Source organism: Vipera ursinii (genome assembly GCF_947247035.1).
Source record: "Vipera ursinii genome assembly, chromosome: 9".
NCBI lineage: Eukaryota > Metazoa > Chordata > Lepidosauria > Squamata > Viperidae > Vipera > Vipera ursinii.
In genome coordinates this window covers 2,482,482-2,498,597 of record NC_139523.1, presented here as the reverse complement: position 1 = coordinate 2,498,597, position 16,116 = coordinate 2,482,482, and the positions used below count along the sequence as shown (strand labels likewise).

The following is a 16,116-nucleotide window of genomic DNA, read 5'->3' as shown; positions in this document are numbered from 1 at the left end:
TGTGGTGAGCAGCTCACATAAAATGCAAATCTGTTTTCCAGATAGTGTGAAACAGACAAGTGGATTCGGAAGGAAATAAGAACTATCAGTATAACAAAGCGACAGGCCCCCACCGTTCAACATATTCATTGCACTTCCTGCAATTTCCCAAATCCCCTTAGAAAACTAAAGATTATGGGACTGACTAGTCCTGCCAGAGAAGTTATTATTCCTGGCTCTGATGCTAGTTCTATTTGAAGAGCTTCTCTCTTTAAATGCCTTCTTTTGTGTTCTGTCTTTTAGTGTTCAAGCTTGCAGGGCTGTCTTTTGTTGAACTAATGTAGCCCCACCTGAGGGTCTTTGGCTAAAAATCACACTACCATATTGCTACTGCCTTAATTTAGAGCAGGGGTAGGCAACCTCGGCTCTTTTATGACTCATGGACTTCAACTACCAGAATTCCTGAGCCAGCCAAGCTGGCTCAGGAATTCTGGTAGTTGAAGTCCATGAGTCATAAAAGAGCCGAGGTTGCCTACCCCTGATTTAGAGCAACGTTTCTCAACCTCAGCATCTTTTAAGATATCTGGACTTCAACTCCCAGAATGCCCCGCAGTAAAACTGCCACTTTCTAACAAGCAGTCAACAGGCGAAGCTGGATTTCCTCAACAACCACCTGACTCACTTAATAACTGCAGTGAGTAATTTAACCACCATGGCAAAAAGGTCTTAAGATCAGGCTTGACTCATTTAACAACTGTCTTGCTTAACAACGGGACTGACCCCAAATGTGATAAGTTGAGAAATGCTTGTAGTACCTCTGGCAGGTTCATACTGCCTACCACAGTTGAAAAATGTGGAACACTGCCTAATTTTACAGTCACAGTCCAAAATTTCATAATAATTTAATAATAGCATACAAATTTAAAAAAACAAGCCAACAAAGCAGCAAAAACAACCGCACAGTAAAGACTTTAAGAATAATCAAGCAGTCAGTAGCCACAAAAAGCAGATGCAAAGGGGAAAAAATAATGTCCAGGAATTGAAAACTTTCTGGTCAAAGCTCCTCTAGTGCAACTGACAGGGAAAGGGGGCCCCACGCAGGCAACAGCTTTCATTAGTAGCTTTGCGAGTTCTTTGCAGACCTGACGTTCTGTCGCTGCTCCACCAAAGGAACTTCCGCAACTGCAATTCCAAAATCTGCCAACCGTGAAAAGCTTCTGCAGTCTCCACTTTTCACAGCTACTTTTGTAAGTCTCAATGGCGACTTCAGGATGTGGCCTCTCAAAGGAAACAGGGCGGACGCCTTGCCTGCAGCCACCTGCTTCCTTTCTGCAGGTAGCAGGTGAACGTGTGAGCTTCCAGTTCGGGGAGAAAAGATCACAGGCGCCTTTCCGGTGAGCTCTCAAGCTGGGTTCCCCAATCTCTGTTTCAGGATCAAATACTATGAGGGATGACAGTAATAAAAAGGAAATGAAAGAAATGAAAGTAGACGAAATCTACATCAACTGCTGCAGCTATCCTAGTAAAATGAATCCCTGTATTCCAGAGACCACAAACCCTTTCCTTCGTGGTTTTAACCCCTGTCCAATGCAGTACAGTTCTGAATTGTAAAGACGCACGCTCTTCCATACCCCAAAGGAATCCTGCCAGGGCCACCTGCTTTTGCCCAAGCCCAGGACAATGCTGAACTACCTCTCCCCCCACGGCACCTATCAGCTTACAGAAGAAGCGGTGATCACAGAACTGTGCCAGACCAGCCGGCATTTGGGTTATGGCTGCTCCCCAAGACAAAAGGCCAGCAAGCGAGCCAAAGGCAGCATCCTTACATTCTTACGGCTGGCAATGGCCTGCTGCAGCCAGAGCAGTTCCATGGCCAGGTGCTTGCGGTAGTTCTGCAGACCAGGCATCCCTCTGGGCACCTCTGGTGCTTTGGGGAAGTGAAACTCTGGAGGAGAAAAGAACAAGGCAGTCAGAAACAAGATGCCCTCTCTCCTCCAGCCGAGCAAGGCAGCCGTCCTATTCATACGCATGCACACGCAGGCAATGACGATTGATGCTATCCAGGGATGCTATCCGTTTACCAAAGCCAGGGTTCCTCCAGCGCTCATCTTACCTTGGCTCATCCGGGGAGACTCTGTCCCCAGAATTGTGCTGCTCCAGTCAGACGAGGCATTGCTGGGCTCCCCTTCCTCGTTCTCTCCTGGAAGGCTGCAGACATTCCCGAGGCGAGCATCTACGGCTTGCTCCAGACTCTCTCCTACCTCATCGATCTTGGGTTCAGCTGCCTCCTCAGCCAGAAGTCGGCTTGGAAACTGCATCTCAAAATCAGACATTGGCTTAGACTCTTGATAATATTGTGCATCCTGTTTTGGTGGCCTGTCAACTTTAACCTCTTCTCTGTTGAATTCCTTTATTGATTTCTGGGCAGACTGTAAATAAAATATAAAAATAAAGTTCATCAATATAAAACAAAACAATAATAAAGATGATTACCTTTAAAAAGGGAACGGTTATTATGTACAGAGAAAGATACTTTCCAGTTGAATGTGCAGATCTGTGTTGTACAGAACGTTGCACATCCTATTGCACATCAAACAAAAAGCAAATATTTATATGATATACAAATGGATATACCGAATGCCACCGAATGCCACCAGACTGCCACCAAACATGTTGCATGAAGACAATAACCTCCTTAAGCCATAACATGGTTTTATTTGAGTATCAGATATAATATGAACATAGCAATTGTATTCCATTAACCTGGGTTTAAGGACCAGCATATTAAATAAACTTAGCCTCAGAGAATATATAATTGTTTCACTCTCACAGTGCACGCTCTCCTATTCTAATTCAGAATAACTGCATGACTTGAGTAAAAGCAGTGGGAAACGCAGAGTTTAAAATGATGACCAAGGCTGGGGAGACTTGAATTCCTCTTTACTTGGCTAAATTCAAGCTTTCCTATTAGACATTACAATAACAGCAACATACCCGCTGTAGAAACAAATTGGCTATTTGTAAAAACAAATACTGGGTTATTTCTAGCCCAATCTTCAAGTTCTAATGAGCTTTTTCATTTTTATATTGTGTCAAATGCAGATTATAGTGCATTTTAAAAAGGCAGTCTATTAGACTGAAAAATAGCGGTCTGCAACCCTGGGCCATGGGTTGGTGCACAGTCGAGCTATGGGTGCATGGTACATGTGCCCCAGCCCACCGCTTGTGCAAGTCATGGGCATGTGCACGCCAGCCCCCTCCCCCACAGCTGGGCCACCAAGCTGATCGAGATGGTTTCATGCTTAAAATAGAAATAGAACTCACAGCCTTCTGGTTTCTAGCTGATGTCTTAACCACTAAGCCTTTAATTCCCCTCTGGAAGAGTTCAACAAACAAGGATCAATACTGCCACTTTTGCTAAGAGCTGAACCTATCAACAGTCATACCTTTGAGAGAAACTCCGGTCTTGGGAAGAGTTGGCCAGTCCACTGGACCCCATCCAAGTCCCCTTCGATTTCCTTGACGATGCTCTCATACTTACTCCTTAGGCTTTGAAGCCTTTTCCTGATCAAATAACCCCTGACAACAGCCTAAAAGGGAACAAACCGTTAAAAGCACAGTCACAGCTGGACAGAAGTGACCAATGCTATCATATAACAAGGCAGCACAGATTGAGTTTCTCCAGTAATGCAGGATTTGATAGGGAGAAGTTTAACAGGTGATTTTTCTCCCTTCCATCTTGTTCGTCCAGCCATTTCACAGGGGGGGGGCAGGGCAGGGAGGAAGTCAGCGCTTACTTGTGCCCATTCCAATTCCCAGGTCCAAATCTTGAACACTGAAGGCGAGGAAGGAAGGCAAGGGGAGCCCAGAACCCTTTGACATTTATCTGAACCTTTTAACCTCTCACCCTTTCTACTGCAAGCAGTCCTCGACTTACAATCAGAACTGAGCCCCAAATCTCCACTAAGCAAGTCAATGAGTTCTGCCCCGTTTTACAACTTTTCCTGCCACCCTCGTTAAGCGAACCACTGCAGCTGTTAAGCTAGCAAGACGGCTTTTACGTGAAACCCCCCCCCACACACACACACACACTTCGCTGGTCAGAAGGTCGCCAAGGGGATCATGTGATCACCTTAGTTGCCAAGCGACTGGGTTTTCGTCACGTGACCACGGGAGTGCCGTAGCCGTCCTAACTGTGAAAAACGGTCATAAGTGACTTTTTCCGTGGTGTTGCACCAGGGGCGGGCGCTGCTCTCCGAGCCTCCCGGGCAAGGGCAGCTCCTTCCCGGCCCGCGTTCCTCCCTCTCGACGCCTGAGGCGGCCCACCGACCCCGCTTTCCGCCGCTCCGCCGCGCCTCCCACCTGCAACCGCGCCGCCGCCGCCGCCGCCGCCTCCCGCATCCTCCCGCCCGCCTCGGCGGCCGCGTCCCCCGGTGACGTCAGCGAAGGGCGACCCGCGCCACGCCCCCCTCCTGCCCCGCCGCGGCCGGCGGCTCGGTCCGCTCTCCAGCTGCGCTGAGTTCCAGGTCCCATCATTCCCAGCGGGGGGGTGTGCCCGGCCCCCACGCCGATTGGCCAGGTTCCTCGGGCTAAAACGGGGGCGCTTGAGGGAGCGATCCTCCCAGCCAGCTGTGCGACACCCACTTCCGGTCTCTGCTCGGCCGCATCTGACGTCTTCACTCCGCGACGCTCGGCGGCTCTAAAATGGGTGGATTTCAACCGCCAGAATTGCCCCGCCAGCAACGCCCCCCCGCCCTCCCACCACCACCGTCGACGACCCCAGCCCATAAAAGCAGAGAAAGCATCAAACGCCGCTGCTAAAGCTGTCTTAGAAATTTTGGAGGTTGATGTCTATCATGGCTGGCTTAAGAATTCTGGGGGTTGGAAGTCCACAAGTCACGAAAGGACCATAGTTTCCCACCCGTTCTTCACAGCACCCTCCTGTTCAATAAAATTATAAAAGTAACCAAAAACAGAGAGTGTAATTTCAAACCTGTTTTTATTTTATGACAGTGATTCAGGGTCGTGGCTTAACACTCAACACCACATTGATGGCACTGCTGGCTGACACGAACCAGAGTCCGCAGTTGGGAGGGAACTCAATTCTCCCTGGAATTGCTTATAAAGGAAAAAAACGCCCCCAATTCCAGAAACAGACGAAGCCTTCTGAAATAGGCTAGTAGATCCAAGTAGTTTTCAGGACAGAATTCCCTACTTCCCCACTGCTGCGCAGAAGGTCTCTCCATCTCTGGTTTTGTGGTGGCTCCCGGCCAAAGGGGCTTTCCTGATTTGACAGCCTGTGACAGGCAAACCAAGCGGCTCAGCCTGCTTCTTCTGCAGTCCCCAGCCAGGGAGACTAGAGGAGTGGGTGGGTGCAGGGATAGATCATGTTCTCAGGAACCCTCTCAGCACAAAGGTTCCCCAGTCGCCTTCACGTTCGATGCTGTCAGAATTCATCTGTCCCCCACAGCTGTAGATCCAAGTGGAAAAGGAGGAACATAAAAGGATTATCATGAATAATGGGGGCTTTTTCCAAACTCTCCCCAAAGCAATTGTCGCGCCCCTAATATACTAACTGTGTTCTTAGGAAAGAATAATACATAGCTCTCAGACTAATGCCATGTGCAGAGCAGGCACAGGATGCAGGAGATCAAACTCGTGCAGCATTATAAAAACAAAACTATTTAAAATGAGAGGTGCCCAGCTCACACAGCAGGAGGAGCGAGAACAAAGGGCCGCCATTGGTGAAACGTCTGCTGCTCATCAGAAATTTCCAGAGAGGTTCGTCCATTATGGAACCTGGAGCAAGACTGCAAGGGGAAGGAAACCAGAAGCCTTCTGCTCTTGCCACACTAAGCAAAAGAGGGTCTCTCAGCTCGACTCGGGGCTCCAACGTGGAGGATCAGCATCCTGGCCCCGTCCCTCTCCTTTGCCTTCCTTGCTTTTTCTGTTCAGTAGCCATGCAGAACAGGCTTTTGTCCCTTGCGCTTTCTGCCTCCTGCTTGCGTGTGTCTGCCTCTTTCCATCTGGCAGCCCCTAACCTTTCAACAAACACAATTCAGATGCAGTTGCCTGCCAGACATCCTTCTCGAGGCCTATTCAGAAGGGCCACAAGCGGGACAGCCTGGCCCTTCCCAATGCCTTTTCTAGGTGTTGGGTGCTTCTTCCACATCAGGATTTTCAGCCAGGTGAAGCTTTTGTCTAAGGTGAAGGGTTAAGAAATAAGTAGTAAGAGTCGAACAGCCATTTCTCCTGGCCCTTTCTCTGAACTTCTACAGCCTGGGTAGACCAGCTGCCTTCCTGACCTTTTGGACTTCAGCTCCTGTTGGTCTCAGTCCAAATGACCAACAGCAAGGAATCCTGGCTAATCGTGATGCAAAGTTGCATCTCCTCAGGGGGCGAAAAAAGCCAAGATGGCAGCCACAACCTCCCACCCCTTTTTTTACAGATGCAATATACGTGTAAACAAAAAGCCAAGGCTCCAATCGTGCAGCTGCAGTCCTTGTCTTTGCTAGTGTTTCTCAATCTTGGAACTTTAAGATGGGTGCACTTCTGACTGGGGAATTCTGGGAACTGACGTCCACCCTCTTAAAGTTGCCAAGGTTGAGAAATGATGATCTTGACTTTTATAGCCTCCATCCACCCAGGGACATCTCTGCCATTGGTTCATCCTATGAAACATAATATTATTATGAACATCAGCCATGCTGACTTAGTTTAGACTGCAGCTCTGTACTAAATCTGCAGCATGTAACATTAACATTGAGGAACCTGGAAATGTACATCCACACCCACACCATCTACTTGGAAAGGCAGGCAAGATAAGGCTGCTGGCTTGGATTTTGGAGGACCATGCAACACAGATGTGGCTCAAGGAATGTTCGCACACCAATATCAGTCTGTGAGCTTCATGGCTAAATGGGGATTTATCCAAGGCGCAAAATTTAGCACCTTTAAACCAGGTTGGCCCTCATCACAATTGGGTGGTTTCACACCATGCACAAGCCACCCAGAGCCATTTTCTCCTGGATTGCTATGTTGTTAACCAAACTTCTAAGTTAAATCAGCCTTTTTGTCCCCAGGTTGTTGATGGGAGAAATGGGCTCACTTGTAATACAAGTAGCCCCCAATTTAGGACTGATCGCATAGCAACCGTTCAAAGATACCAGGGCCTCGAAAAAGGTACTTAAAACCCAGATTCGGAGCTCCAATGGTCGTGTCCCTACCTGCAGACACACAATTGCATTTTGGATGCTCAGCAACCAGCTTGTATTTATGGCCATTTGCAGGGTCATATGACCATGATTTATGGTGATTTTTACTGGAAAACAGAAGTAAGCACCAGTCAGTGAGAAAGGGTTCTCTTAACATTCACAGAATCTTAGTGACTGCTTCAAAAAATCTAAAATCAGGAGTGTCAGAACCTATTTTCTTGTTGGGGGGGGTTGGTTCTGTCCCTTTCCAGCTTCTTTCTGTGGGTTGTATCCTTCTCCTGAGGGGGAGGGGGTATTAGGCCCTATGGAATGCATTATTTCTCCTTTGCTTAGCTACAACGTATCCTCTCCCTTTTCTATCTGCTTGCTCTTTGAACTGTTTCTCCCTTGATGTCAACCTGGGGGGTGAGAAAGGAATGTGCCTACCACCATCTGGCTTATCTCTCGCTGCGGAAGAGAAAGGTGCGAAGACCCAACAACGTCTTCACAGGCATGGGAACGGACTCTGTTATCAGCTCTGTTCCCATAGAGGACATAACACCTGGGGATTGGCTCATTTGAACTGATGAACTATTGGGGTGGGGTTTGCTTGAGGCTCCTTTAACCTATTGATTTGAGTGGGAAGCCCTCAGATCCTGCCTTCTATGCCTGCTGTCAGCTTCTCCTAATAAAAGTTCCTTTTGGGATGAATCTGTTGCAAGAGTCCTGCTTTCTTGGGATGAGGTTTTGAAGCGGGTCCTTACATACGGTCTCAACCTATGACCTTCAGGATATATGCAAATTCCCAGGCTTCATTAGGCTGGTAGGTCAAGGACAGCCTATACTTTGCACAAGTGATCCAATGGCAGAGATATAGCATTATCTTAATTGCAGACAAGAGATTGGCTATCACTTGGAGTTAGGTGTCCAGGACAAAGCATGATGAAGTCCTATACACAAGATGTCACCATCCCCATAGACACCTGTGCATTACGTCCCCATAGGTCCCCATGTTCTTCCACCTCTGATGCACTCCTTCTTCTCTGAAACAGCACCCCATTCACATCCCTTTTCCTCTCCTGCCCCCCCCCGGATCAATTTGTCAGGAAAACCACATTGGGCCCTAAAAAAAGGATACATGGAATTGCTGAGTTCTTCCAGCTACAAAAACAAATGAAAAAAGCAAAAAAAAGCATTGTGAACATATGCAAGAGGCCCAGACCCAGAAGAGGCCTTGTCCAATGCCAGAGGCAGGGGCAGGCATTGGGAAAGCTGCCCAACCATCCTTCCAATGGGGGAGACAGGCAAAGAGCTTGGGCGTGTTTTTCCTCAGACCTCGCCTTGTTTTCCCTGCTGTCACTGGCCCCTAATGAAAGTTCCTTTTAATGCAACACTTGTTTCAAAAGTTCTGTTTCCTTGGGAGGCTTCGATGAGGTAGGTCCTTACAGAAATAAGGTAAAGGTCTCTGATAGCCAGGCTGGGTTTGGAGTAGCCAGAGTTAACTGGAGAGGAGATGCAGCCTCCCCCCACCTCATCTCAGTGCCCATTTCGCTCCCTCTCCCTCTCAGGGGCCCAGAGAAGAACCCTTCCAGAGGGCCACTCTAAGCCCCAAATCCTTGGCAAGGCTAACCTGGGGTACGTTCAGCATGTTGTGGGAACCCAGTCAGCCTCACTGCATTCCACTTCTTCTGGCCAAGGACACGAACGCAGAGCATCGTCTTTGGCAATCCCTGCCTTCTCCTGCCCTGCCTCAAAGGGAGCCATTCGAACTCTAGCTTCATTTCATTGCAGATTGCACTCCTCTCACATGGGCGGGGAGGAGGGGGGGGTCCATCCCTCCATCCAGCCATCCAGCCTCGCCTGCTATATCCCCACCACCACCATTTCATCCCGAGCTGCTGCATCCATGCAACAGGTAACCCCACTTTATGTTTTGGTGGGTTGTGTCCTTCCTAAATGGCAAAATGCCAAGCCCACTTCAGTCTAGGGATGTGATGGGAGGAAGCGAGGAGGTGGGTCCCCAGGAGGGAGGGTTCCATCCCAGAGGAGGAAGAGGCACCTCAGCCCGGATATCCTGTGTGAGGGAAAGAGAGTGAAGACAGCCCCTCCCTAAGAGTTCTCAAATTACATGGTGGACGCAGATAGCAGAGACCTGAGTCTGGCAGGATTGATGTCAAGTCCAAAACCAAGAACGACATGTGGTAATTCTCCCAGGCTGAGTTCTTTATTGCTTCACGCCTGTGGACGGAATCTTGCCAGACTGAGGACTCTGCAAGCCATCGGCATCTACCAAACGCTCTGGGAACGGTTAGGGAGGGGCTGTCTTCACCCTCTTTCTCTCACAAAGGATATCTGGACTGCCTCTTCCTCCTCTGGAATGCCCCCCCCATCCTGGGAATCCATCTTCTGGGGATCCACCTCTCTTCTAGAAGAAGGCAACTGCTTGGGACACTCACGTTGGTCAGCAGCTGGTCCAGATTCCTGTCAGCCACAGTTTTCTTCTGATCTTCCACAAGTTCCTCCACGTAGACATCCAGGCTGAAGTGCAGGCGGGCGAGTTTCTCCTGCATCTCCCGGACGTGCTCCAGCTGCTCAAAAGAACACTCTCTGCCTGCAGGCCCAGACCAGGACAGGGGTGCAGAGCAAAGGTGAGCCAAACGGGGGGGGGGGGGGGGGGAGAAAAGGTTGACTCTGCTGGCCTTACCAAAAAGGAATTAATGGCAGCAGCAGCAGTGATTAATGTTTCCAGCAACTAGAAGTTTCTTTGATTAATGTTTCTGGTCCTGGAAGGAACAAAGAAAGCTCTGTACAGCCTGGTAAGAGAACTGGTTCAAAACCTGTCGGGGAGGCTGACTTGAACTATAGTTACTTGCAATCTTCTCCACGCCTCATTATAATCTAAAACCTCCTGAATATGAGGATGCGCATTAACAAAATCATACTAATGTTGTTACGGGGTGCTATGAGATATTACATCCTAATATACGAAAGACGTGTGTGCTACATCAGAGATGTGTCAAATCATGCTAACCAATGGAAGAACCTGTTCCAGACCCAATGGGTTTGAACTGTATATGAAGTGATTTTCTATTTTCTAAGCTGCTCCTCTCCTCTCTTGGGTGAGGTGCCTCTCCTTACTTGTGTACATAATTAAGACATTTTAATCTACTTTTCTAGCTTGGGTTCTATTTGGGCAAGGTATCTGTGGGCTAACGGATCTGCCCGCATTGATGGCTAACGGTATGATAGTCCTACCCAACTCAACAATCATCTCCAGACCAGGCATGGTGTGTTAAACAGATCATTATAATTTCTTCCAAATCAAAAGCATCACAGCTGGTGAAAACTCAAACTATATCTATTATTGAAATCCTTAGAACTGTGATTCTCAACCTTGGCAGCTTGATGATGTGTGGATTTTAACTCTGAATTCCCTGCCAGCATGATTGCCAAGGGCTGGAAATGCTGCCTTAGAAGCCCAAAACCAACGTATCAAAGGAACATAAACCTTGCACTACTGAAATTTCACACACACACACACACACACACACACCATAAGTGGAGCTTATGTACATGTACATATCTAATTAATCCACACATTAAGTTGCTAAGCAAAGCTTCTCTGCCACATCTTCTGGGGAAAATCAAATGAGCTGATACTGGGACAATTTTTCTATCCCTGTCAAGTGTGAGGAATGTTAATTGTTGCAGCAAGAGAATTGCTGGAAAGAGAGGACAACCTGCGGGTTAATAACGGAGCCCTTTGAGACAGAAATGCTTCTAGCCAAGGATGTGGGCAGCGGTGGCCAGGGACTGACAAGCAGGCGCAAGATGCAACATAAGAGAGACAAGAGAATCAGTAGGGGAGGAACTAAGGAGGGGGAGAAACCCCAATTAATTATCCATTTAATTCATCTCTGACTCCACAAATGGCTAAGAGCCTTTCTTGACCAGCTATCTTGAACTATACTTTTAAAAGCAGGCGCCCAAATTTCTTTTTCTTCTCTACTGTCCTGTTCCCTTTTTTGCTTGTGTGCTCTGTCACTGAGATTGTAATGCAAGGGCTGTGGTTGCTGCACTAAGCGAGGCAGAAGGCTTTTTCGTCAAAAAGCGCAGAGTAAAAATTATGATCTCATGAATAAATGAAAGCAGGATTAAGTTAAGGATTATCCAGAGATAAGTGATAACCCAGGATTTGAACTCGCCTCAACTCTCTCTGCCCAGCATAATACAGTCTAGAGACATCCCAGCATTAAAGACGTTACCGAAAGCTTGAAGCTTCCCTGAGTGGAAATCATTCAGCAGGTTAAGGAGACCCCCTTCCATCTCATACACATCAGAGACGTCGGTCAGGAAGGAATGCTGCAGGGGGGTGCCCACCACGGAGCCCGCATTGCCCCCAAGCTGTGGGACTCGTGACGCCTCCTTGCTTGCTCTGCAACAGAAAACAAGCAGAGGTGACATCTGGGGCAACGGTGGCAGGAAACCAGCCAGCCTCCGAGAGAAAAGCAGGCTCTGCCCCAAGATTGGCCAAGCGTCCGGCCACCTGGCACAGCAGCTCTCCTCCCCTGCAGAACAGGCTTTGGCACTGCCTGGAGGGCAATCTGCAAGGACCAGCATCTTGGCAGCCCTTTAAACACCTTCCGATGGGGTGCTTTGTACTGCTGGCTGGCTTCCCACCTGCTCTCCCGCAACCCTGCACCATCGATGCGGTGGTCCCTCCACATACTTACGTACCTGCATTTGCACAAACCTAGGCGCTTTTTGTGACTTACGGTTAACTCCACTGTGCAAACTCAGAAAGGAAGCTAGCTTGATAACTACGTACAAGCTGTGTGAAGAGGGCTGGACCCGACCGGCCCTATTTCTTTTACTGAATTGCGGTTGTACAACGCAAGGAGGATGTGAAAGAACTACCTTAACTGAGCTGAGGGGCCCCATCAAAGACCCTTGACTCAAACCCACCACTACAGGATGAGATTTCTAACCGCGGATCGCTCAATGAGATCCAAAGCAAACTATGCTGGTGTCCCTATCACTAAGCCAAGAACTCAAGCGCAAGTCACAAAACCGTTTAAAAAGCGAACTGAGCTCCTTCGGGTATCGCAAACATTTTTGTGAGGAAGGATACATGTGGGTTCAGCTCTCTGTTTAATAAATAAAGTCTCCTCAAGGTTGTCTCCTTATCAGCATGACGGTGAAGTTTTCTTAGTGGCAGGACAGGAGCCGTTTTTTATTGGTTTCGTCACAACTCTGAAGTTTCATCCCAGCTCTGATTCTGCTACGTTTCTAAGCTCAGATTCCTGCCACAGGCTGCCCCCAGTAGAAACATTTCTAACACTATTTCTTATTATTGCTTTGTTAATAGTCAAGTGCTTTTTCCTGTTGCCTTTTGTTATAATTTTTATTTCCCAGGGTTGGTTCAAATGCTTCATGATGCTCTGAGACAGCTTCTGACAAGGGCTGGAGCGGCAAGAGAAAATAAACGAATCTTCCATCCTTGTGAGACTCGGGTCCCGCCTGCCCTACCTGAAAGTGCTGCCAGAATGCCAGCCCTGCCCGAGCACCTGGCCTGCCCTGGCGCCCTCAGGCCTTGCCCTCAGAGGCCCACTCTGCCCCGTCCTCGTGCTGACCTCTTAAACTTGGCTCTTGGCCTCGGAGATGGGAGGTGCGGCGTCCCCAGCGAGAAAGAGGCACTCTTGCTGGCCGGGACAGGCAGCTTGCGCAGCGCGCTTGCAGGGCCCGGCTGGCCGAGGTGAGCCTTGGGGCTCTTCTTCTTCCTCTCCTCCATCGTGGGGTCTCCCTCTCAACCACCCCACCTGCAAGAGGAGAGCAAGCAAGATGGAGGAGGCCAAGCAAACGTTACCAGTGACTTTGGAAAGCCCTGCACCGAATCCCACGCTTGAGGAGAAGGCCTCCCAGGCCCTGGCACAGAAGGACAAGGAGGACGAGAAATAATGCCTGGAAAGTCCACGCTGGAAACCGCTTCTGGACTTTTGGCTCAAAAATGAAAATACTGAAACTTTGCTTTTAGGTTTTGATGACTAGAATGACTTTGTGGTTATTGAAATGGTTTGAAATATTTAGAAATTTAAAGCAAAAGATTGAGGATGCAATTTTTTTTTCTTGTCTTACTGCACTGAAAAAAGTCGGGAAAAGTCACTACGTTTTTGTCTTTTTCTTTTCACCTCTTTTATCCCTTCTCTAACTTTTGCTTCTTTTTATATTTTTATCATATAATAAATTTTAATAACATTTGAAACAAAGGAGTTGAAGATTTTTTATTACCAACTGAAGCATAATCAAACTTAGGCAATGGATTATTAGCCCAGCCTTCTTAACTTGCAGACCATAATTTTTGTCTGAATTTGTCCCTTAAACCCAGTTAATAGGGATTCAATCTGTAAACCACACTGGAGAAAACCACTGTTTAACATGTACTTGGAAACAGGTTAAACGCCATGGAGCATCATTTTGGAAGGAACAGGTGTCGTTTGCAAAGTTTGGAATGAAATTGGGGAGCCTTATTTATTAAATTTATATCCAGCCCATCTCATTGAAGCGAGCCTTAAGACTGGCTCCAGCCACCTCCCTTTATAGAATTTTGTGGGGGGGGGGCACGTGGCAAAAACGGCTGGAAGAGTTTGCATGGCAGGTTAAATTGCTTTTTTACCTCCGTCCTAATCATTTCTCCAGGGCAGCAGGACACCTAAATCTGAGGCTTTTTCTCACCAGCGACAGCCAGGACTTGGATAGAGTGGTTCACGTTTTGGGCTGATGCACACAGGATGGATTCTGTAGTACCAACATTGACTTTGTAGTATTGCTGTACTTGCTAACTTAGTTATTTTGAATTTTCATTTGACTTATTTTCTCTCCCTTTAAATGATATTGATGGTTTGATTGATAACGTCTAACATTTCTAAACTTCAAGACAAAAACCTGTCTTTATTCCCCAAATCAGAATAGGATGGGATGTCTGGAGTTTGTCTGGTTTCTCTCCAGTATATCTGGTTTGTCTCTCTGTGAACTCCAAACAAATTTATGACTTTTTTTCCTCATTAAAATCTTAAATTTTACGCCCAAGCAAATTTTGTCGGACCTCATTTAAACGGACATACATGTTGTCACATGTATATGTTTAACTCTATGTAACTGATTGACTACGCAAAAGAGGGGTTACGTTTGCCCTGTCCAATCAACTTTTCTCTGGTCTCGGGGTTCCCTCTTAGAATGAGAGCAATCCGTTTTAGTCAGAGCGTTCAAATTGTAATAAAAGGACCTTCCTGTCTCGATCTGTATCCTCGGAGGGCGCGCAGGAGGCTCGGAAGCCGCGCCCGGCTAACGGGCTCAGGCAACCCGCTTCATCTCGGCAAGAGAGCGGGCCGGGGGAGGGACCTCCTGCCCTGAAGCAGCCAAGGTCAGAAATCTCTTTCGCAGCCTCGCCTCCCACCTGCACCTTCCCGGACTTCTCCAGTTTCTCCCCCGTTCTCGTTCGTTTTCTTTCCGCAGAGAAAGGAGGGCGGGCGGCGCTGTGGGAAGGCCGGGGCCCGGAGGAATCCACGGGCGGCGCACACACACACCCCCCGCAACGTGGACGTGGAACCCGCGCGGCTCCCCGCCCGTCCAGACCCCCCAGCTGCTCCCCGGGCCGGCGGCCCCTCCCCGGCCGGGCGTCTGGAGCTCCGAGGCCCCGTCCGCGGGAGGAGTCCCGAGGCTCCAAGCGCCCGCCTTTCGCGGCGCCGGGTCGGGGAGACCAGCGACCCCGTCAGGGGCGACCCGCAGCCCCGCCGGCTTCCCCGGGAGGCCCAGCGGCGCGCCACCCTCCCGGCCGGCTCTGCCCCTCCAGCCGCTTCTCCCGGCCGGCCGAGAGGCGGAGTCCGGCCCCCCTGCCGCCCTCCGCCCGGCGACCCCGCCCTGTCCCGGGGCTCCCCGCGAGGCCGGCCAGGCGGGCGCCGGCAGAGCCGCGTCGGGCTGAGGCTCTCCGCCCGGCGGGGCGTCTGGAGCGGAGGCGGCCCTCCCCGCCGCCCGGCATAACAAAGGGAACCTCTCCGGCGCCGAGCCTGCGAGTCCCTCGGCGAGCTGCCGCCTCTCCCTCGCCAGGGGCCGCCGCCAGCGCCGCAGGCTGGGCTGGGGCCGGACACGACGCCCCTCCGCCCGGCTGAGGCGGGCTGCCCTCCCGCCCGAGCCCTTCGGCCCTCGCCGCGGGCGCGCCGACTCGCAGCCGACCGGCCCAGGCGTCCCGGCGGCTCTCGTGGGCTCCGGCGATCCCCGGCAGCCGGCGGGCAGCGCCCACCCAGCGACGTCGCGGGACGCGAGAGGCTCCGGCGGTGGGATCCGGAGCCGGCCACGCCTCTGCTCCGCCCTCCGCGGCCGAAGGCTTGAAGGGGCGCCGGGCGGCTCCTGCGCTTGGCACGAGGCGCGGCTCTCATCCCTGGCAGTTCTGCGCTGTGTAGGCTTCTACTCCCAGAATCCCCCAGTCGGCAAAACCGTGGCATGCAGAATGATGGGTCACCATCTGGCCTGGTCTAATCAGATGACTGCGAGACTGCTGTAATTCTATCGCCTAAGTCAGGGGTAGGCAACCTTGGCTCTTTTATGACTTGTGGACTTCAACTCCCAGAATTCTTCAGCCAGCGTGCCTAGCTGAGGAATTCTGGGAGTTGAAGTCCACAAGTCATAAAAGAGCCAAGGTTGCCTACCCCTGGCCTAAGTAGATATCCCCGACCAGCCTTCTTCTTCTTCTTGTGCCATATCCATTATCGGGCATTGGTGATCCTGTTTTTATCAGTAGCGGCACTAAAAAGTTCTGCTGAGTTTTGTCCAAACCAGTCGCTTAGATTTTGAAGCCACAATGTTCTTCTTCTGCCTGGACCTCGTTTGCCTTCAGTCTCTCCGTGGAGGATTAAATGGAGTTTGCCGTATTTTTCTGGGTGTCACATCA

At 49.8% G+C, this 16,116-nt stretch overlaps 2 protein-coding genes across 7 annotated transcripts; both read right to left on the bottom strand.

Annotated features, from left to right (window-relative positions):
* Window positions 1-864: 864 nt before the first annotated feature.
* IQCC (IQ motif containing C) lies at window positions 865-4,550 on the bottom strand. Its single transcript, XM_083369999.1, has 5 exons — window positions 4,342-4,550; window positions 3,426-3,569; window positions 2,093-2,408; window positions 1,806-1,924; window positions 865-1,420 (listed from the first exon to the last, which is right to left on the bottom strand). The coding sequence occupies exons 1-5, from the start codon at window positions 4,513-4,515 to the stop codon at window positions 1,382-1,384; spliced, it is 792 nt and encodes a 263-aa protein (XP_083226125.1). The 5' UTR covers window positions 4,516-4,550; the 3' UTR covers window positions 865-1,381.
* An 819-nt stretch (window positions 4,551-5,369) lies between these two features.
* CCDC28B (coiled-coil domain containing 28B) lies at window positions 5,370-15,747 on the bottom strand. Of its 6 annotated transcripts, XM_083368914.1 has the most exons (7): window positions 15,220-15,344; window positions 13,846-13,967; window positions 12,806-12,991; window positions 11,438-11,607; window positions 9,629-9,783; window positions 8,311-8,333; window positions 5,370-6,180 (listed from the first exon to the last, which is right to left on the bottom strand). In XM_083368914.1, exons 3-7 carry the CDS (start codon window positions 12,961-12,963, stop codon window positions 6,126-6,128), a joined length of 561 nt encoding a protein of 186 aa, XP_083225040.1. In that variant the 5' UTR covers window positions 12,964-12,991; window positions 13,846-13,967; window positions 15,220-15,344; the 3' UTR covers window positions 5,370-6,125. The 6 variants fall into 6 exon arrangements, 5 of the variants coding, with proteins under 5 accessions (XP_083225040.1, XP_083225041.1, XP_083225039.1 ...); XR_014493228.1 differs by lacking the exon at window positions 15,220-15,344 and having other exon boundaries at window positions 5,370-5,449; window positions 5,689-6,180; window positions 12,806-14,377; XM_083368915.1 differs by lacking the exons at window positions 13,846-13,967; window positions 15,220-15,344 and adding an exon at window positions 15,402-15,747.
* Between the last annotated feature and the right edge of the window lie 369 nt (window positions 15,748-16,116).

Bases quoted from the DNA above. Each gene is read 5' to 3' on its own strand.
- IQCC (XM_083369999.1), bottom strand. From the start codon at position 4,515: ATGATGGGACCTGGAACTCAGCGCAGCTGGAGAGCGGACCGAGCCGCC. The intron at 2,409-3,425 runs GTATGACTGTTG...TTTTATTTACAG, and splicing joins GACCGGAGTTTCTCTCAAAG to TCTGCCCAGAAATCAATAAA. The intron at 1,925-2,092 runs GTAAGATGAGCG...TTTCTCCTCCAG, and splicing joins GTCTCCCCGGATGAGCCAAG to AGTTTCACTTCCCCAAAGCA.
- CCDC28B (XM_083368915.1), bottom strand. From the start codon at position 12,963: ATGGAGGAGAGGAAGAAGAAGAGCCCCAAGGCTCACCTCGGCCAGCCG. The intron at 9,784-11,437 runs GTAACGTCTTTA...CTGGGCCTGCAG, and splicing joins AGGGAAGCTTCAAGCTTTCG to GCAGAGAGTGTTCTTTTGAG. The intron at 8,334-9,628 runs GTGAGTGTCCCA...TTGTTTTTGTAG, and splicing joins TGGACCAGCTGCTGACCAAC to CTGGAAGAACTCAGCAATTC.